Source organism: Strix uralensis, chromosome 4 (genome assembly GCF_047716275.1).
Source record: "Strix uralensis isolate ZFMK-TIS-50842 chromosome 4, bStrUra1, whole genome shotgun sequence".
NCBI lineage: Eukaryota > Metazoa > Chordata > Aves > Strigiformes > Strigidae > Strix > Strix uralensis.
Window position 1 is genome coordinate 95,056,195 of NC_133975.1, and position 21,746 is coordinate 95,077,940.

A 21,746-nucleotide genomic window follows, 5' to 3' on the forward strand; every position below is an offset into this window, starting at 1 on the left:
TTTGCTCCCTCCTCCGCAGAGCTGCCCAGCCAGCAAGCCGAGAGACTCAGACAGCTTCACTCCAACAACAAGCTGCTACAGACACCCTTCAGCACCCAGCTCAGTCACCAAAGACGTTTTTGCTTCAGCAGGCTCCCTCCCTTTTCCCCTTAGTGAGCCAGCTCTGAAACTCTTACTATTAAGATGCAGGAGAGCTACTCACCTTTGGCTGCTTCCATCAACCCCCCCATGTTCAGATTCCAATGGGAAAGCAGGTAGCTGGCATCACACCAGAGGTGCCTTTTGTTCGGCGGAGACGGCAGCATGCCAGGCATGATTCTAGCAAATGGCATCTCTCACTTGGGCGTACACGACTCTTGCTCCTTTGCCTTCTTGTTGATAACACCTACGTGACCTATTCATTGGCAACTTCTTTGAAGTGGGATTTGTGCAGCAGTAAATCAGTGTGTAAGTGCTCCTGAAATCCCCACAGCCCACTAGCCTCCTGTACAGTTTAACTCTCCTGTTTTGCTTTGTTTTCTGCCAACTCCTTCTGCACACATCTCCTGTTCTGCCAGCCCTCGGTTATACTTCCAGGATCATACGCTGGAACCCACGCACATTTTTCATGTTTAGCAGGGCATTACTCATCTATTAATATTCAGAGTAGATGTAAATAGAGAAGCTCATCTCCAAAAGACTACTGAAGCAACATGGGGAAAACAACAGTAAAACAGAAATCTTGGCACACCAGCCACCCTCTTACCTTGCTGGGGCACTCCAGAGGCAGAGGGGATGATGCTGAGCCCCTCGTCAGTAAATCTCTTTAGCCCTCTCTCTGTGGAGTTCATAGCCTGCTGATGAAGGATAGGTGAGGCTAAACAAGGCTACAAGCATCATCTCTGACATGACATTTCCCTTCTTGGAGTACCACCAATATTCACTGCGCTGAGATGATTTTTCTTTCTGTGACTTGAAATGCAGCGTGCAGTTGTGGAGCAGGCACTGGGGCTGTCACGCCGTGATGGGAGCCAGAAGACCCAGCTCACAGCCTAGAGCTTATACGGATTTGGGGCTTGAAGCTGTACAACATTTGTTCTGTACATATAGGCCCATACCAAAGAAGCTCCGAAAAAAAAAAAATCATCTCCTGGAAACTACCCAGAGCTTTTCTCTCTGAGGGAAACAAACGAGGCCTTAATTAATTTTCTTTCAAATACAGCAAATTGACTTCTGCTCCAATTGTGCTAGATTCAAGCCACACAGCACAATGGTATTAATTCCACTTCACTTAAGGGCTAAACGTTCAGAGCAAGGAAAAGGGAGTTTCCTGTAGGTCTTGCTCATGTTGAAGTCAACAACCAAACCACCCTGGTTTTCAGAGGAGTGGTTTCTTCTAAACCTGCTTTTCTGAGGTTGACTGTGACATGCCCCTGGGTTAGTACAGCAAAATGCAGGATATATGAAAGGCACTGACTGAGCAAGTTGCCTGGTCCCTTACGTATTTTTAAAGGTCTCCCACATCCTGCCTCAAACTTCATTTTACAGGCTCAACAATCGAAGTGCTTTTAGTGTCCTGTCCTAAGGGTAACTTACTGGTTTGCTGATCATCCTAACTAGCCCTGCTGTCTCAAACTTCATTTGATCTTGATGATCTTCAAGGTCTTTTCCAACCTAGACGATTCTGTGATTTCCTAACACTGTAATAACACGCAGCGTTCTGGACAGGGTCTCCTCGGTACCTCACAGACCGGTGGTGTACTCCCTCATCTGTACCAGAGACGCTTTGCCCAATAAACCAGAAGATCACATTGGCCTTCTTAGCATTTGCTTCATGTGGGTAGCTCAGAGCCGCCCTGCAACCAGCACCTACCCCACGTCCAAGGGAACTGCACCCAAATCCCAGCAGAACACTTCACCTGGACACAGTGCCGCTGTACAGCAGCCATCCTGCACTGGTATCTCACCGTGGTGCTCTGCAGTGCCATGGACCTGGACCAGCTTGTTCAGCACCACCTCATGAATCTCATCCCTACGCTGTGCTAAAGAGCATGAGAGTTGGAGGAAAAAAAGGTACAACAAAACCCAGATGACTGAGTCCAGTGAGACTGTTAGCATAAGCAGAGAAACTGCAGAATCTGACCTATATACACACACATATGAAACACCAATTCTACAAAACTGTTATGTGAAAATATGCATCCTTCCCCCTTTAGTATCTGTTCAGTGATACAATAGCTTATCATTGCCTGTCTGCTACAATAAAGAGGTACAGGGGACCCGCTCTTGCTTGTCTGAGGGATTGTGTTTCAAAGAGGCTGAAGGACAAGATCTACTTCACTGTAAAATCCTGTGATTAATTTAAGCTACCTTCCAACCATCTTGAGATCCTCCCACTGCCAAATTTATCTAATATATTTAATATACAGCTTCATTATCACATTGGCCACGCAGCGCTTAGGGAAGGTGCTATTATTCCTCTTTACAGATGGAAGAGAGAGGCCCAGATCCCAAAGATACCCACTCATAGCATTTATTTAGGTAAAAAAGTGACAAAGGAAAGAACTGAACCTGTTCCTCTAACACCTATTGTCCTAAACCCTCCTCCTTTCCAGTGAGAACTTCATGTTCCAGGATGTCCTGTGAAAAGCAGCCCGATTTACTTTCAGCTTCTCCCTTTACTGTCAATTTTGAAAATTAAGAAAGTCAGGCATCTCTTGACTTATTCTTCAAAATGAAGGGTAGCTATAAAAGTCTTTCTATTACACAGTAGTTTTTTGTTAGAGGACATTTGTTAACTTCTTGCATTCCCGTCTGCTCTTTCCACACAATTTTGCATTGTTTGGCCATGTACAGTGAGTGACTCTGTACACCTCAAGGAAACAGTAAATCTTCGTTTTCTTTGACAGAATCACAGAATCATCAAGGTTGGAAAAGACCGTGAAGATCACCTAGTCCAACCATTAACCTAACACTTGACAGTTCCCAACTACACTGTATCCCTAAGCACTATGTCAACTCGACTCTTAAACACCTCCAGGGATGGGGACTCCACCACCTCCCTGGGCAGCCCATTCCAACGACCAACAACCCGTTTGGTAAAGAAATGCTTCCTAATATCTAGTCTAAACCTTACCTGGCACAACTTGAGGCCATTCCCTCTTGTCCTATCACTCATTACTTGGTTAAAGAGGCTCATCCCCACCTCTCTGCAACCTCCTTTCACGTAGCTGTAGAGGGCGATGAGGTCTCCCCTCAGCCTCCTCTTCTCCAGACTAAACAACCCCAGTTCCCTCAGCCGCTCCTCATACGACATGTGCTCCAGACCCTGCACCAGCTTCGTTGCCCTTCTCTGGACATGTTCGAGTCATTCAATGTCCTTTTTGTAGTGAGGGGCCCAAAACTGAACACAGCAATCGAGGTGCGGCCTCACCAGTGCCGAGTACAGGGGTAAGATCCCTTCCCTGTCCCTGCTGGCCACGCTATTTCTGATACAAGCCAGGATGCCATTGGCCTTCTTGGCCACCTGGGCACACTGCTGGCTCATGTTCAGCTGGCTGTCAATCAACACCCCCAGGTCCCTCTCTGATTGGCAGCTCTCCAGCCACTCCTCCCCAAGCCTGTAGCGCTGCTGGGGGTTGTTGTGGCCCAAGTGCAGCACCCGGCATTTGCCCTTATTGAAACTCCTACAGTTGGCCTTAGCCCATCGCTCCAGCCTGTCCAGATCCCTCTGCAGAGCCTCCCTACCCTCGAGCTGATCAACACTCCCACCCAACTTGGTGTCATCTGCAAACTTACTGAGGGTGCATCAATCCCCTCATCCAGATCATCAATGAAGATGTTAAACAGGAGTGGCCCCAAAACCGAGCCCTGGGGGACACCACTTGTGACCAGCTGCCAACTGGATTTAACTCCATTCACCACAACTCTTTCCCTTCTATAAAAACTTGGCCCTTTTCAAGTTGCAAAGCTGCATATTAAAACTACTGTCTGCTGACTTTCATATCTTCTGAGGCAACATCTGCCATAAAAACTGATTGCAAATATGATCAGAGTTAGGAAGATTTCCTTCCAGCAGTCTTCCAGCTGGCTTTATTCCCAGATATCAGCCCAACGGGAAAGAAAAATCTGTTTGGCACTGACTCCAGTTGCAGTCTCTCGTTCTTCAGGTAGAACGGTTTCCCTTTCCAGGGAGGTTTTGATGATGTGGGTTTCAGATGATGGGATCCGAACTGCACTGGAACTGGTACGGCCTCCGGGGTTTAGGACAGATGCTCGCTGATGCCTAAGGAATTAGGAAGCCCAGCCCGTGCTGTAGAAGAATAATAAAGTTTATCCCCTCCAAAGTCTAAACATACAGATATAGGTATAATTTTGAGGAATTTAAACGTAATCCTATCATTATGAGTAGTAGGCTTCAGCTGCAGACATGCGTCTGTAATTAAGCAGAATTATTCATAAGGGGGTTTGGCTGTTGTCAAGGCAGACTCAGTAGCTCAGGTTATTGTTAAACAGTGTTAAAACAGCAGGGACAACTCAACCCTGGGCAACCACGTTGCTGGCATAATGTGGGTGCGTGATGCGACTCTGCTCATGTGTGATCGCTCTGCCTCCACGACTGTGATATTAGTCTTTCAGTTCTCCTGAATTTGGGAGGCAAGCATCATGGCCTTAACACTTCTTTGTCTTTCTACTCAGGCCGTAATGTACGTCAATGCAGGCTGAGTACAAAGCCCCCGTATACCCCTTTTACACTCCATGCACATGGGTGTACAGCTAATGAAGCGAGGAAGGGTCCAGCTCCCAACTCCTGACCTCTCTCTAATGCTCCCTGCTGCGCTTCACTCCCCGATGAGAGCAGAAGCAAACAGTGAATCTCTTCCTTCTGCCTACAAGCTCCTTGGCACAGCACCATCAGACAAGAGCAAGTACAACCTAGGAATGCAAAAGTAGCTTATATTTAGACTGGAACATTAAACATTATCCCCTGGAAAACTATGTTTTGGTGTGGTTTCTGATAGGGGAAGAAGGAGTGATGTGAGATTTTTGCAGTTCTCCTAAAAATAACTAACTGATAAAATCCATGCCATGATTGAGGTAGAAATCATACAGGAAGAGAAAGAATCTCTTACTATTCAGCTAATAAACACCTCAGAGTAGTTAAAACTAAAATAATTTTAAATCTCCAGTCTTAATCTAATAGTTTATTCTGTTTGCATTTTACTCCCCCTGAAGAGCATCACCAGCAATGTCATATTTCCCACTGTTCTCCAATAGCTTCACGTTGTGATTTCCAGGCTGTGCTAGAATAAATAGCGCGGCTTGGAAACTGAAGCGGCATGCAAGACTGATCATTTGCTCAAAACCAACAGTTTTCAAGTAAATGAATGTAATGTAATTGCATTTCAGCTTCAGCCTGAAAATGTAACCAGCATTAGCATGTAATCTTCCTGTTGAGTTTACACTCAAAGGCACTTGCTTATTAGAGATGATTCTGGGTCACTGCACTATTTGTATACGGATAAGTAGCTCATGGAAATGTAGTTTGTAGTCCTGCACAGATCACTCCAACGGTGTACTCTGACCTCTCCTATAACAAAAGATGTCCTCATACTAATTTCTGAGTGATTCATGTATTTGTTTACCTCATCTTAAGTTTGCTCTATGACCCTGGGGCCAAATCTATCCTCCATGATTCACCGTGTGCAAGGGCTCCATAACTCCCTCACAACCCATGAGCTCTCTGTAAGAAGCCAAGCCTGACCAGGGGAACTGAGTGCATGAGGTTCAGCAGCCGCATCTCAGATTTGGTTTGGGCCAAAATATTACAGTATTCTAATTTCTCCAGAAATAAGCACTGACAAGAGAGTATCCCCAAAAGCAAATAAAACCTACTCTCACATCTATACTTGTTTCCATGGAAATATGCACTGACAAGGTTTTCTCCTTCACTTTCAAAATTTTCTCTGCCAGCCCACCATGTTCTTTTCAGACAGACCTGCACAGGTTTACCCAAATACAAAGACTACTGCAGATGTGCCAAACTTGCACAAAGCTGTTCAGCATGACCCCAAGAGAGCATCCATGCAGCAACACTGCTGCCAGTCCTTGATACAAAGAGCACCGACTGGTAGAAGTGCTACAGGTCTGGAGATCCTGTCAGCCAGGGACCAAAGAAACCCTTTCGTTGCTGAGGACCAGGTGTTTTTGGTGAGACACCGAACAGCACACACCATAGTGTCACCCATCAAGGTGAACACTAATAACAACTCACGGTCAGCACAGTTCATATGCTGGCCTTAGACTCCGGCTTTAGAGTAGAGGATGTAGTACAAGTCTGTCTCCAGTGGCTGCCAAATGTTTTCCTTCTGGCGGTAGCCCTCTGCATTGCCCCTCGCCATATGTTGCCATCTCCAGCTACCTCCTCATACCCCAGCTCTTCTCTGCTTCCCCGCTCTGTGCATCTGCCCCAGCCAGAAGCTCCATTTCTCTAGAGACTCATGTGAAGCGGCTGAGGCCCAGCCACAGATGACAATGTTAAGCAGAGCCTTTGGGCTGTGAGTACTGGGGACAGTGCCTTGGCTTTGGGCAGTTACTTTGAAGTCGCTCAGGGCGCTGTGTGCTCACTGCACTGGAACAGCCTGGCAGGGGGATGCAGAAAAGCGCCTGCGACCCAGGGGAGGAGGGAGGCTTTTCCTGCGTCTCCCAGGCAGGGAGTTTGTAGCAGCAGCAGAAGGAAAACAAACACCCATCCTGCTGCCCACAGAGGAAGGGCAAGGCAGGCTGTGCCAGGGCTGCAGGCAGAGGAGAAGCAGAGTGACAAAACTCATAGGGAAAGCACAGGAGTGGGTAAAAGGAGCCAACACAGGAGGAGGACTTTGATTTTCATGAGGTTGTTACACTGACGTTGTGGCATGCTGCGTTTCAGTCCTTGGCTACCAGGCAAGCCCAGCATGTAGTTTCATGGGACTTTATGTTCAGCATTAGCTCAGAGCAGGCTGTAAAATAACTCAGGTGGAGGGGCTGCAGGACTGTCAACAAAGGATTATGGCATCTGTCAAGGGACTGTTTAGAGAGAAGAGACCAAGAGTATCATGGGGACGGGATCAGTAAGGCCTTAGACTGAGTGCCTCATTAAAGTTTTAAAATAGTACTTAAACCATCCAGCTGACAGAGGAAGACTGCTGGAGAGGCTCTCCTGTGTCTGAGAGGGGTGCAGGAGCTGCCTCCAGGCAGAGAAGGGACACGCTCATCCTCCTGCCCCTTGGGAAGGCACTGGGTGCCTGTGCTCCATCTGCAGCTAGAAAGAGGAGGACACTGTGCCTGGGAGATATCAACAGCCTGTAGCCTAAAAACTGTTGACATAGCGCTTAGGGATATGGTGTAGTTGAGACCTGTCAATGTTAGGTTAATGGTTAGACTAGGTGATCTTCAAGGTCTTTTCCAACCTAGATGATTCTGTGATTCTGTGTCACAGGGCTCCTTATTCTCCTCTCCCCAAGGCTGTCACCTTCCCCCTATCCCCAGGGCTCAGGAAGGTGCAGGAATATTCTGGTACAAAACCAGGAGTCTAAACAGGAGTAGAGTAGGCTGAGAACTGGAGTAGCTACACAGTAGCTAGGTCAGGGTCCTCCCAACAACAGTGTAAACACAAAGTGAGAAAGAGAGAGTAGAAATACAAATTATATGGAGACAGCATTCAACATGGAAAACAAAAGCTATTTAGCAAGGAGGAAATAATTCACCAACTAACATTCCCCAGGGCAGAGATAGGAACAGTTCTGAAAAGTCAAACTGTGCTGAGCAAACCTTAGGAGAGCTGGCAAATTAGAGAAGGGGACATGAGGAGATGTTAGAGAGGAGGAAGGCAACGCACCGGCACCAGGACTGTGCACACTGCTACCCTGGGCCAGGCAGCACGAAGGTAAGTGCTAGGCAGGAGCCCACTGCTCAGTTCAGGGCAGCAGCTACTGGGAAAGCCTGACACAGTGGGAGGTCAGAAGAAAGGAGATAGCTCATTGTGCAACTACAGGGGATTGATTTGCAATGACAGTATGTTTTCCTTGGCTCTGAGGGGATATGGAAACAGTTTACAAACATTTGTAAGGCATAAACCGGAGCAGGAGGGAGGGCAGATTAATTACTACAGAAGATGAAACAAAGAGCGGAAAAACCGAAGCTGAAAGTAACTAATAACATTTTACCAATGAGCTCTAGCGGGTTGTGAAATAGCTCTCACAAGGAGAGCAGGGAAAAAGCCAGGTACGGGCAGTTTTAAAGCTGGATGGGAAGAAAGCAATTAATACATGTGCAATGAAGAGCATACAGAAGAACTTGTTGAAATGATATAAATATTTCCACCCCCACAATCTGTAGTCCAAATTTTCCACTGCCCTGCATCTCTTGCTATCATTAACAGCAATGCAAAGAAGGGAAATGTTTATTAAAGCAGGAGCGTAACCTTATAGTACTGCTCTACCTGAGTGCATAGATTTCTAGATATTTCTAGCCAACAGAGAATTAGGTTTTATAATTGCGTGGGGGAAAAATGACTCACTAGCAGTGATCCTCTTCAAGTCCTCCAGAGATCTCCTCCTGCCCCATCCCAAATCTCCTTTAGTCTTGATGAGGTAGGGATATGACTCCATGTTTGGATAGTGTGTGTTAATGTCTCCTAAAGTCATATCCAGCTGCTTCTAAAATCTCCCAATAAATCCCCTTCCAATTGTATCTGAGAGACCACTTATGGGTCTTCTACAGATCCACAGGGAAACCTGAAAGATCAAGGCCCAAATATAGCCCCACTGGAGGCTGAAACTGCAACTTGTCAGAAACCCCTGAGAAGCCCACACCTTACCCGGCATATACACTTACCAGCTTAATGTTTATCACAAGGAGGGAACAGGGCCATGGCTTGACAGCCACGGTGCTGCAGCTAGTATTAACGGTTAGCCCCATCAGCCAGTGAGCTGGGCTCTTCAGAGAGCAGGGCGCTGTTCCCTGGCCTGAGGATTTTTCACATAACTAATTACCAAGCTTTATAACCATCCCCTGCAGACTATGATGATGATGAATGAATGAGATCAGATTAGTCAATATGGTTTATTGGTGGAGTCTGCCCACTCACTGTGGATGCATCATTACTGTGTGCATTCATCAGTGCAGGCATGAGCACGATTCAGTCTCTGTCTGCACAAGATGAAACCACAACCAACCTGCAGCTCTTCAGCTTTCTCCCAAGGACTCCCTAGGCCTTTCTTGGGTCCTTCTGCTGCTCTGTATCCTTGTCCTGGGCCATCCTGTAAGCCTTTGGAGAGTGCCATATCCTTCTTTATTAAGGCAAAGCAGATTAAGCTGCACCTGTAGAGGTTAAATGAGAAATTGCTGAAAAGCCCTGAAGTTGTAACACAGTGGCTAATGGTGCATTTGCTACTACTGTCCTCTGCCTGACAAAATCAGTTGCTCCACTGTGTGGCACAGATGCTCTGCAGCTCCACAACCAGCAACCATCCCCTTTTTGCTGAACTGTATTTCTAAAGCAGGGCATTCCTCAACCCCACTAAGGCTGCTGAGCCCAGGATCCCTGTAGAAATGGGGGATCTATCAAAGGAACTGCAACCAGCATGTTCAAAGTGGGTACCTGAAAAGGTGTACTGTATTACCTATAACATCCCTCTAGTTCCCCACTTGTCAGCCCTGACACATCCCTGCAGCAGCAATAGCTTGCATTAGCACTAAAGGGAATAGGGTTTCACAGATGGAAACTGCTTTGAACTGAAATTTGAGAGCTGTGCCTTTCCTTTCCAGCTCTGGCACGAATTCCCTAGGTGGCCCAAGGCAGGCACCTTCATCTCCCTGTGGCTTAGTCTGCCATCTGTAAAACTGGGTTAGCATCCCCTCCTCCTTCTTACACCCCTTTTATCCTTGCTTATATTAACTGTAAATATAGACAGGCTTGTTTGTGTGCAGGCACAGTGCAAAATAAGGGGAACAACCCTGGAAGTGCTGCTCATGTGGGTAAAGTCTGCAGGGAAGGATGTGTGCACGGAGGGGCAAGTGCATGGAAGGGCGCAGGGATGCAGGGATGGGCACACAGGGATAGAGGGATGCGGACACATGGATGGAGGGATCAGCACACAGGGATCTCGGAGGGATGCGGACACAGGCACACACAGGGATGCAGACACAGGGATGCAGGGATGCACACACAGGGATGTGGGGTTGCGCATACAGGGATGTGGGGTTGCGCATACAGGGATGCAAGGATGCAAACACAGGGATGCAGGGATGCGCACACAGGGATGCAAACGCAAGGATGAGCACACAGGGATGCAGGGATGTAGACGCAGGGATGAGCACACAGGGATTGAGAGATGTGGATACAGGGATGCAGGGACGCGCACACAGGGATGCAGGGACGCAGACACGGGGATTGCAGGGATGCGCACACAGGGATGGAGGGATGCGGATACAGGGATGAAGGGATGCAGACACGGGGATGTACACACGGGGCTGCAGGGTCCCCACCGCCCGAGCCCGCCCCGGCGCCGCTCCCGCCGCAGCAGCGCCCGGCCCGGCCCCTCTCGGGGGGGGGGGGCGGGGGGCGGTCCCCCCGCCTGTTGGCAGCTCTGCCCCCGGCCCGGCCCGGCCCCGCCGCGGGGCTGCGGGGCGGGTTCCCCCCGCGCCCGCCTCCGCCCGCCCCCCGCGCGGGGCCTGCAGCGGGCAGCGCGGGGCAGCGCAGCCTGCGGGCGGCCGCCGTGCCCGCCGCCGGCCCGGAGGTGGGGGCGCCGCGCGGGGCCCGGGGTGCCATGGAGGAGCCGCCGCCGCCGCCCGCCTGATCCCCGAGGCCGCCGGCACCAAGACAAAGCGCGGGGCTGCCCGCCGCGCCCGCCCGGTGAGTGCCGCGGGGGGCCGGGGGGGAGGTCCCCGTCCCGCATCCAGCCCTGCCTGACACCCCCGTGCACCCCCGTCCTCGTTCCCAGCCCAGACACCCCCGTCCGCCGCTCCGCCAAGCCCGGTGCACCGCCGGCATCCTCGACCGGAGCCCGGCCACCCCCCCGCCGCCCAAACTCCCCCGCCGCCGGCCCAGACACACGCCGTGCATCCCCAGCACCCCCGTTCGTTGCCAAACGAGCCTGCGCCCGCTGCCCAAACGCGCCGCGGGGCGTCTGAACGCCCCCCTGTCACCCCAAACGCCCCCGTCACCCCAGACGCCCCCACGCACACCCCCACGCACACCCCCGCGCCCCCTGACGACTCCCCCATCGCACCCCCGCCCCTTGCCCGGGCACACCCCCCCCCCCCCGACCGCCCAAACACATCCCCCCGCCCCAAAACCACCCTGCCCCAGGCACCCCCTCCACAAACTCCACCCTACGCGACCTGCCCCCTCCCTCCACAAACACGCCCCGGCTACACCCCCCCGGTGCAGCCCCACCACCCCTCTCCATCTCCTCCTGCCCGCCCTGCCCTGGCGCCTTCCCGGGGAGACAAAAGGGGTGTCGTGTCCGTTGTCCCCCCCGCCGCCCCGCTCACCTGCCGCCGCTCTCTCCCTTGCAGGCCGAGCCATGGTGGAGCCGCCGGCTGAGCCTCCCCCGCAGCCCTGCCCGGCGCCCGGGGGGGCGGCGGCGGCGGCGGCGGGGGCAGGGGCAGGGGCAGGGGCAGAGCCGGCCCGCCCCGGGGAGCAGTCGCCGCTGCTGCACCTGGACCTGTACAACTTCGACTGCGCGGCGGCGGAGGGCAGCCGGTACGTGCTGACCAGCCCGCGGTCGCTGGAGGCCTGCGCCCGCTGCGCTGTGCGGCCGGTGGAGCTGCTGCCGCGGGCGCTGGGGGAGCTGCTGCGGGAGGCCCCCGGCCGCTCCATGCGGGTGGCCGCCGGCCTCTACGAGGCCTACGAGCGGGAGCGCCGCCGCAAGCTGCAGCAGTGCCGGGAGGAGCGGGAGAGGATCATCCGGGAGGAGAAGAGGCGGATCCTTGCCCCCCTCGGCAGCCTGCCGCCCTCGCCCGCCTCCCGCTTCGCCCCCCGGGCTGCCACCGCCGCCGTGCCCCGGGGCCATGGCAGGGGCAAGGCTGCGGCCTCGGCGGGTGCCAAGGCCAAGAGCCACTCCCTGGACTCGCTGCAGAAGCGCCGGGAGGGCAGCTGGGGCAAGACCTCCTCCGAGTCGGGGGCCTCGTCCTCCTACAGCGGGGAGAGCCTGCGGGAGCGCGGGGGCAAGGTGGGCGGCCGGGGCCGGGGGGCAGCCGTCGCCGCCAACGGCTCCCTGCTGGGGCGCAGCTTCAGCCTGGGCGACCTCAGCCACTCACCGCAGACGGCCCAGAGGGTGGAGAGGATCGTCAGGGAGGTGAAGAAGAAGAAGGGCCTCTCGGAGGTGCCCGAGAGGGACAAGAAGATCGCGGCGCTGATGATCGCCAAGCACCAGGAGGCCAACCTCCTGCGGGAGCAGCGGCAGGCGGCACACCTGCGGTGGGACAGCCAGCGGCGCCTGGCAGAGCGGCGGAAGGAGCAGGAGGAGAAGGAGAAGCAGAAGGCCCTCCTGCAGGGCCAGCGGATGTGGGAGAGCCAGGTGGAGAAGCGTCGCGGGAGGCTGAGCCAGGAGCAGGAGGAAGCCGCCCTGCTGAAGCAGAGGCAGCGCCTGGTGTGCGAGGAGAGGTGGCGGGAGCAAGCGGAGAAGCAGGAGCGGCTGCGGAGGGAGAGGCTGGAGAGGGCCGTCCAGGAGGACAAGCAGAAGAAGCTCCATCAAGAGCACAACCTGAAGGCGAAGGAGGAGGGCAAGAAGGAGCACCGGGAGCGAGAGGAGCAGCTCCTGCAAGAGAAGCTGTCCACGGCTGCGCAGAAGAGGCTGAAGAAGGAGGTGCAGCTGCAGAAGGAGAAGAAACTGCTCAACCAAGCAGAGAAGCTGAAGCATGAAGCCTTGCTCAAGGAACTGGCCAAGCAAGAGGCAGAAGAGAAGGAAATGTTGAAGGCCTCCCTGGAGATGAGTTTGACGAAGGCTCAGGAGAACTATGAGCAGCTAGTGGAGAAAAGGAACCAGGAGCTGCGGGAGAAGGCCAGGCGGGAAGACATGCAGATCCAGAGAGCCAAACTGGCAGCAGAAAAGAAGGAAAGAGAGCAGAAGGAGCACTTGGAGGCCCTGGCTAGAGAGACAGAGAGAAAGCTCCAGCATGCTGCCCAGGTGGCCGAAGAGGTTGTCCAAGAAAAAGCCCGCAAGGTGGTCTTGAGCCGTCTGGAGAAGGAGAAAGTGCAGAAGATGAACAAGCAAAAGGTGGAACAGTACGAGGACTTACGGCGCAGGGAGATCCTCCTTTCTATAGAGAGGAAGCTGGAGAGGAGCGAGCAAATCTTCAAGGAGAAGAAGACCGTCTTAGAAAATGCCAGATCTGTCGCTCGTGCATCCTTCCATGTCCGGGAAAAGGTACGGGAGGAGACAAACACGCGCACCTTTGACAAAATGGCCTTGGAAGCAGAACTGCATGCCCACCTGAATAAGAAGTGAAAGATCTCGTCACGGATGAGTGGGGAAACATCACCGGTTGTCCATCATAGTGCATCAGAAAGCTCCTCCGTATTAACATTTGAAAAACAGCAACAACCACCCTAATTTCTTATTTTGAGGGAGCAGGGTACCGCACAAAAACGTGGCAGCTATTTCACATACTGTTTAAAATATGGTTTTGTTCTGGGCGTGCTTTAAGGACTGACCTCAGTCATCTTTACAGAGGGGAAGCGAGTTTTTGTGTCCTCCACCCCACAAGCACACGCATTTTCTCAGAGAGAGCTGCAGAAGTCTGCTTGAAGCCTGTGAGTTACCGGTTGATTGTCTACACCGGAGCTGACCACAGCTGCACTCTTTTCAGTTGGAAATGTAGACAACAGAGACTACTGACTACTAGAGCCTACTGACTAAGAACCAAAACCACCCCAGCTGATTCTGGCTTGAGTGACAGGCAGCTTGGTTTAAGTGATGGGACTGCATTTGCAAGGCTGCTGCACTCCCATGCTGAAGGTGAGGAGGGCTGGAGTACAGAATGCCATACGCCCCTCGCCCGCTGCTGGTACTGAGCTAGAGAAGGCACAGATCAGGACTTCATAACACCATGTAAGTAGACGTTATGATCAGAGCTGGGCAGAAGCTCTTAGAAGCGCTCACAATTTCACTTTTGCTTTTTGCAACTGTTGCCCCTCCCAGGCACCCTCACCTCTCCTCCTTCTTTCAAAGTTTCTCTTACAAACGTCTGTACAATTTCTTCTTTTCTTTTGGAGGAAGGGGGAGAAGGAGAGAAGTTTGTGGGCAATCCACAAACTGAACAGGCACCCACGCAACCCACTTGTTCCTAAAGGTACAAAAATGAATGAACCTGCAGAATCTGGCCTTTGTGACAAATGTGGATCATGTAAATGGAAATCTGCAAACAGATTGCTTAGAGAAATTGCCACCCTCGGGAATTCTCAAAAGTTGAGGAGACCCTCAGCAACCTTATCCAACTTGGCCTGCCTTGAGCAGGAGGTTGGACCAGGTGTCCTCCAAAGGTCCTTGCCATAGTTCAATGAGCTGCATACAATGAGATGTTCACCCAGCTCTTACCATCATCTACTGAGCAGGGCAGCGTTTATCTGTCCACTGGTGCTAACAGTATTGTTATACAGGGCACAAGAAAGAGTAGATGCACACAATATGGTACATTACAGATTCTCTTAGATGAGGATCATGGCTTTTTTATAACTCTAACTCAATACTGTTTGGCGGGAACTGAGTCCTTCTGCCGTTAATGCACTGGAATTCTGAAAAGCCTATCTATGCCCCATGCACAGCATTCAAGTAAGACAGTGTTCTGCTCCAGGTTTCTGCATTTACTCTCTGTTGGGTTGGAGTTACAAGCACACATCAAAGATAGGCACCTTCTGCTGGTTTTTTGTGGCTCTGGTCGGCGCCAGCTCTCTTTTCCATCATCCATGACACCGTGCTGGGTTGCTGTGCTGATGGCATCGGACCTGGAGCATAGGGGAGAAGCAGCAAGAACAGCCACGATCTTATTTCCTTGTGGATGTCTCTGACGTACAACACAGAGAAGAGAAAACCAGAAGAAGGTTGACATATGGCACAGACATGCAGTCCTGCATGCATAGATTGCTTACCAGAATTTCCCAGGAGGTGACAGCAGGTCAAAAATCTCTTAGAAAGCTTTAAGGAAGGTGTTAAATGAACAGCAACAACAGTAGACCAAGCACACGCTGGTGCCCTGCAAGGCTGGAGACATCATCCAAACAGTGTTGAAAATGAAGCAAGTAGGGATTTTCTTTGATTTTGATGGAACTTGCTCTTTTTTGAATCACGGTACAATTGGTGCTGCTGAGGGCAGGCAGCATGAAAGTAGGAATTAGGGCACCTTGAGCGATGTTTGCTCTGTCAGTCATTGGCTCGCTGTGTAACGCCAGGCAGGTCCTCAGGGGCTGGGCTTGCTCCTAGAGATATAAACAGAAGCAGAGTCAGGCTCTTGGGATTGCTGAGACTCGCAGGAAATAGCATCACTCGGCTGGGCAAAACGCTTCAAAGACTTTGGACAAATGATGCTAACAAAGCACAAAATACTATTTATTTATTTATTTATTTATTTATTTATTTGAGCAGTTATTAAAGTGAAACATACCCATTGGTGAAAAGCACTGATTAACACCAAAATCTAAAAACACCGGTAGCTGTGGGAAGGACAGCTGCATTACTGTTTCCAGCTAGGAGTCTGCCCCCTCATCCTCAAAACAGCAATCAGTTTGAACAGTGAATCCAATCCTGCTGCAACACTGGACAAGGTCCTTGATAAAAAACAGCTTTCTACACGTGTTGTTTGTACCGCAGTGGTCCATGTGTGCCCTTGCAGCTGCAAAGACCTGGAAAAGAGATGCCCAGTGGCCCAAATCCAGCCTGCACAAAACTTCTGTTGCTCCCTGGCAGCACTAGAGTTGGGATAAAACTTGCAGTCACTCCAGCTCAGCCAACATTTCATCTTGTTTGTAGCCTTCAGGGCTGCAGAGAAAGCCTGCCAGCACATATGTGAGGCCTCTTGCTCCCTGCGTCATTGCACTGTGGTTGAAGTTCACTGCTTGGTCTGTTTAGCAGAGGGCAAATGGGGAGAGCTGGAAAACAGCAAAAAGAAGTCAAAATGTGGTGAGCGAAGGAGCAGACACAGTCTGCTGTCTCTAACTGGAACAGCAGTTTTTACCTAAAGGTCTACTGCAATCTACCTGAAGGCTTTGTCCAAACTTTCTCTGACGGGGCATATCCGGTGTAGACTGAGAACATTTTACAGCCCAGGATACATGTCTTGGCCACTGACTGTAATTACACCTGGGGTCCATCTCCTGCCGCTGACTGAGTTTGACACCTTGGGGCTACAGGTGAACTAATCAAAACACACCTACATGGTTGTAATTGGATTGGCAAACTACTGTTCCTATACCATGCAGTGTGCAGCTGAAGTTTTGAATGTGCAATCCAAGAAAAAAATATTTTTTTTTCAAAAGACATTAATCTGTGTATGGAGATTTTTATTTCTGTAGTGGTTCCAGTCCAAAGTCTGTGAAAGTCAATGGAGTTTCTAAGTTGTTTAAAATTGCGGCATGGAAAATTGAGTCAGCAAGTTGGGTGGAGACATTTCTTGGGTCTGCTTATGCATCTGTTTGAGAAGGAGTTTTACTGCTGGATTTCTGTGGGAACAGAAATTAAACCTTGGGACATATGTAAGAAGTATGGCCCTTTTAGATGAGGCTTATTGGATGTTTTTGATATTGAGCTGCAGGCCAGGGAGAACTAAAAATCAAAGCAAGCAACATGTTACCTCACAGCTCAGAAGTAGATCTCGGCTCATTTAAAGCACAGGAGAAGCTGATGACATTTGGTTAGGTCCTGCAGAAAGATAGCTTTGGTTGGTCCTCTCTGGGATTAGGAAACACGTTTTAGGCTATTGCTGTATTATAATCATAAGGTTATAATAAAGACTTTGCTTCTAGGCCATTTCGGTGCATGCTGCAAAATGACCACTAGACCTTGAAATACCTGCACTTTAAAAGCCACAGAAACAAAAGGACAATTACCAGGAAACTTCTGTGACTGGTAACACATCTTAGATCCAGCTAGCATCAAATTCCCAGGTTTCAATTCCTAAACATTTGGTATCTAGCTCCAGGTTTCACGTTGGATCCCGTAGATTTAACTGGGCAACCCAAAATCTGGATCCAATGCCACTAAACTTCCAAATCTAAAGCCAAGCACTGACATGTGGATGCACCTCTAACCCACCTTGAAAACCACTGCACTGCTTGCTACTGCCCACTGACTAGGACTACTGCTAGAATTTGACCTGCTAGAAACTACTCTAAATGTTTACAGGGTTTCTGAAGTTGAAATATTGAAACATTAGGGAGAAGGACTCCAATATCATTTAAATGTTCTAAAAGTAATTACAGGACCAAATCCTGGGATTCATTTTCAGGTAAAACTCCCATCATGATATACTCATGTTTTGCATAGTGAGACAACATGAAAAAGCAGACAGTATCAGAAAGGGTTTGTCACGCTGTTGGCTATGACAGAATAAGACAAGTAATTTCAGAGGCCCCAGAACTGTGCAGTCTGGTTTCCTTTGGCGGTTGCCCTGTGATTCTCACTTCAGTCAAACCAAGGCTGCAGGATGAGTTCATCTTGTATTAGACATCAGAGAACTCACACATGGGGAAGAAGCATTGGCTAAAGAGCAGTTTCTTTTGCCTGAGCTCTGAATGAATCTTTTGCATGTTTTGAGTGTTTGCAGACTATCCTGTTTATGTGGATTGTCTAGTTTTTAACAGCATCTGGCCTAAAGCTGGAGCCCTTCAGTGCCAGTGAGGGTGCCAACAATCTCTTCTGCGTGCTGCCTCTTCACACAGAATTCATCACTAAAACATGATCTCTCTGTCAAGGTTGAATTTGGCAGACACATTCAAAAGCTATTAAGAGGAGCAGCTGCACCACCACTAGTTAATATTTTACAAGGTATTTTTTAAACCAGTTTATAATAAATTCTTTCACCACATGGATAAGAGAGATGGGAGGATTAGATTTCTCACCTTGGTTACATACTGTGTTTCTCTTCTAATGCCTATGGAGCTCCAGGCTCATTCTGGGCTGAAATTTCTCCTGATGCCAGGGGAATTCTGTTCACTAAACAAATGCTGAATATGCAGTGCACACAGATCTGAGAGCGGACTTATTTTGGTGTGCATGTGTTTACTAAGCCAAACCTGGACAGTGAGATGCGAGAAACACAGCATTTGCATACAAAGTCCATCAACCACTAGTGTTCCAGAAGTTCCAGCCCCGGAGCCACCTCTGCTGTCATCAGGAAAGTGACTTCTTCAGGGAGGTGACATTTTCTGCTCCCTGACTGACCTCAGAGAGAGGCAGGCTGATCACATACTACCTGAGGACAGCTTTTCATCACCACCAGTTGTTACACCAAAACAAGAGATTTGCTTTCAGCTGTGGGTGTTCTTCCTCTGGTGGCAGAGACTAACATGTAATAGAATGCCATTTTGAAAGATTGTGACTTGGGGTTGGGTTGTTTGGGGGTTTTTTTGTTGTTTTTCTTCTTAAAACAGATGCAGAGAGGTATAAGGATGAGGCACAAAACTGGTCTGATGCAGCACACTGTAGGTGATGACTGTGGCTCTCTTTGCAGACCTGGGACTGTGCTGTTGTTTAGTAGAGAAGCTGCCACCTCCAGGAGAGCAGAGGTGCTCTGGGAGGGATCTGCCTGTTCTCAGATCACACAGCCTCCCTTCAAAGCATGCAAGTTTAAGCTCAATTTAATGCTTTGCTGAGTCAAGATCCCAGGGAATAAAGTTTGTTAGAATTTGACTTAGCAGTCATAGTTGTAAAAGAAGGCTGTCACAGGCAAAAAGGGAAACACCAGCTTAGCCCAGTGTCTCTGGAAATGAGCCTCATGACATTTACTTTGCAGTGCAGTACAGGCATGTTCTAATGTGAGTCGATGAAGCCCTAAGCCAACAACTTGTGGGAGTGCAGCCCCACAAACCCTTGACACGCAAGTAGCATCCACTGTAAACAGTCAGTACTGAGGCACGGTAAGAAAATCATAATGCTTCTGCTTCTAGGCAGGAGGCAGCTCTGCCCTTCTTTTTGCTGAGATGTTACTAGATGATGTTTTGAAGAGAAAACACCAGAAAAAGAAAAAAATGCAAAACTCTTCCATACCAGATACCTGGAAACACATTCTCCATTTATGCAGAGCAACAAGCACCCTGGGGAATGCCAGTGTTCAGAGCCTTCATAATGGGAAATGACCCACAACCCACATCCCTCTTAACACTAGGGCATAAAAATTCAGCTCTAGGTCTGACTTCTTTGTCCTTAGCCCATTCTTTGAGCATGGCTCTTCACTGTGAAACATGACCTTGTTATTGTAAGATATTTTGTAAGGTGTTGTCTGAAAGGACCCAAACCATTCCCAGGCAACTTTGCACTCATCTCCTACATCCCTGCCATTCAGCAAGAAATCCCCCGCATTACAAAACCACTCTGGCAGTAAGAAAGACCTTGTATTACAAAACCAAACTGCCAGTGCTGTTTTGTTCTTATGTGCTTTACACAGCTCCCCGCATCTAATCTCAGGACCTGGCTGTGAGGTAGTTATTGCCCCCAGCCTAAGTACAGTACGGAAAACTGAAGCAGAAAGAACTGATGTGACTTGCCTCAGGCCATGCTGGCCTCTGTGATCTAGCTGGAGCTCTCACTCACGTCCTCTCTGTTCCCCAAGCAGCCCGCTAATTAACCGCTCCTGATTGCAAGGGGAGGGTGTCCCTGTGCCCCTGCTGTGGCAGCTCCTCTGACTCTTGCTCCGCAGCTGGTGCTTCATGGAGGAGGAAGGTTTGAAGCTGCCAGCCCCCAAACCTTGAAGCACTTTCAGATGGGGGGCTGAAGGTGAGTGACACAGATGAGGCTGCACTGCGAGCCTGGGACAGAGGCAGGGTGGGAGGAAGGTGCATTAGCAGAAATGGGCAGGAGCTACAGAGGGAAACGTTAAATGAAAGAGCAGGCATGGACTGAGAACCCTTATACCATCCTGGCTAGCTAGTATCACTTATATCTCTATGTGTGAGAGCATACAATAACACTTTCTTCCAGCACATTAAAGTTAGAGGACCCAGTTCATCCCATTAGTTACCTCCCTACAACCAGCAGAGCAGCAGAGTTACTGCAGGAATGAATACAGCCTAGATATATTCGACTTTTTACTATTTATGTAAATCACAGTGGCTTGGGATAGGTTATGCTTCCAAGAGCTTGGTAAAAATTTCCTCCTCCCTGCACTGTACCTGGGCAACAGGATGGGAGGGTCACAGATCAGTTATTTTTAGTCTGGGTGACGAATTTGTCAATACCCCGTGCTGCACGCTGTGTTCCTGGGTATTTGCAAAGCAACGTCTCTTAAACTGAGAGGAGGAGTGGCTGGCACAGGGGCACCTTGTCAGACAGCAAGCTAAACAGTGGGGAGTAAGAGATTTGGGTCTGTGTCTGTCAGATGCTACTGGGAATGTTTTGTTTTGTAAGAGAGTGATGGGACAATTTCTTCTCTTTTTTAATCACCTCCAAAGTAAGCTGTGCTATTTTTGACAATTTTTTAATGATTTATAAGAGATGGGAAAATAAATGAGAAAGAGAGCGCTCACAGATGTGTAGGTAAAACAGAAAGACGTTTTCCTTTCTCTCCTGGAAAAAGCCCTGACCATTATGCCAGCAGCTGAGAGTCTTAAGTGCCAAGTTGCATGCGTTTTGTTAGACCCTAGGAAGGGGGCCACTCTGTTCACAAGCTTTGCTACATGTGCACCTGTCTCATGTGCATGCTGAACAAGACGGGCTTCACGTTTACCTCCCAGTAACAGCTGTTTCTTCAGACATCAAGGAAAAGGTGAGATCCATGAAGAGAAAGGTAGTATTTTCACTGTAGAGGGACCACTACACAGCCTTCCTGGGTGGACTCAGCCTGCGTCTGACATGCAGCCCAACGGAGAAGTGACACTTGGCTCTCATCAGGGGATTTCTGCAGCCCTCACCCGGATGCTGTCTAGGAGCCTCTGCACCATTTTCAGCTCCCACCAGATTCAAGCTGTCCTCATTTCCTGGCCAGTTTGGTCCTGTGGCTCCTGCTCCCCTTGCCTGCAGCTAGGTACCTGGGGAGCCAACCACAGGGTGCAGCCCAGTCTCCACTTGTCTGTAGAGGCTTCAAGCCAACTAATTTGCCCTGGATTTCCTTAAATTGAGGTGTACCTGTGCGTGAGCAACTACAGGAACTGTCTGAATCTGGGCTTTGGGTGATGTAGATTGAAAACCTATAGAAGAACTAGGATGTTGCCACGTAGCAAAGGGGTGTTACTGTTTGGTTTTTAAATAGCGGCACCACTGCTAATTTGCTTCCCTGGCATTGTTTTCCCAGACAGTGAACCACAAATTGGGCGAGCACTAGCAGCCCAGAAGAAGTGACTAGGCGTTTGCCTTCCATGCTCAGACCGGTGCTTGGCATGGGAAGTGGTGCCCCTTCTTGCATGAGGGGGAAGCTTTCCTTTCTGCAGTCATCATTGCCTGTGCTTGGAGGACAGGCTGGCACCCTGTTTAAGATACATCCACCCTGCCACCACCATGATGACTGCCAGTGAGGTGTGGATACAACCAGACCAGTGTTAAACACACCAGCTCAGTCCCACTAGCAGTGTAACTGTA

At 50.0% G+C, this 21,746-nt stretch overlaps 1 protein-coding gene across 1 annotated transcript; it reads left to right on the plus strand.

The window, feature by feature from the left end:
- The first annotated feature begins 11,521 nt into the window (after positions 1 to 11,521).
- Positions 11,522 to 16,502, plus strand: CCDC177 (coiled-coil domain containing 177). Its single transcript, XM_074868018.1, has one exon. The coding sequence runs from the start codon at positions 11,547 to 11,549 to the stop codon at positions 13,470 to 13,472; it is 1,926 nt and encodes a 641-aa protein (XP_074724119.1). The 5' UTR covers positions 11,522 to 11,546; the 3' UTR covers positions 13,473 to 16,502.
- The last annotated feature ends 5,244 nt before the right edge of the window (positions 16,503 to 21,746 follow it).

Bases quoted from the DNA above. Each gene is read 5' to 3' on its own strand.
- CCDC177 (XM_074868018.1), top strand. From the start codon at position 11,547: ATGGTGGAGCCGCCGGCTGAGCCTCCCCCGCAGCCCTGCCCGGCGCCC.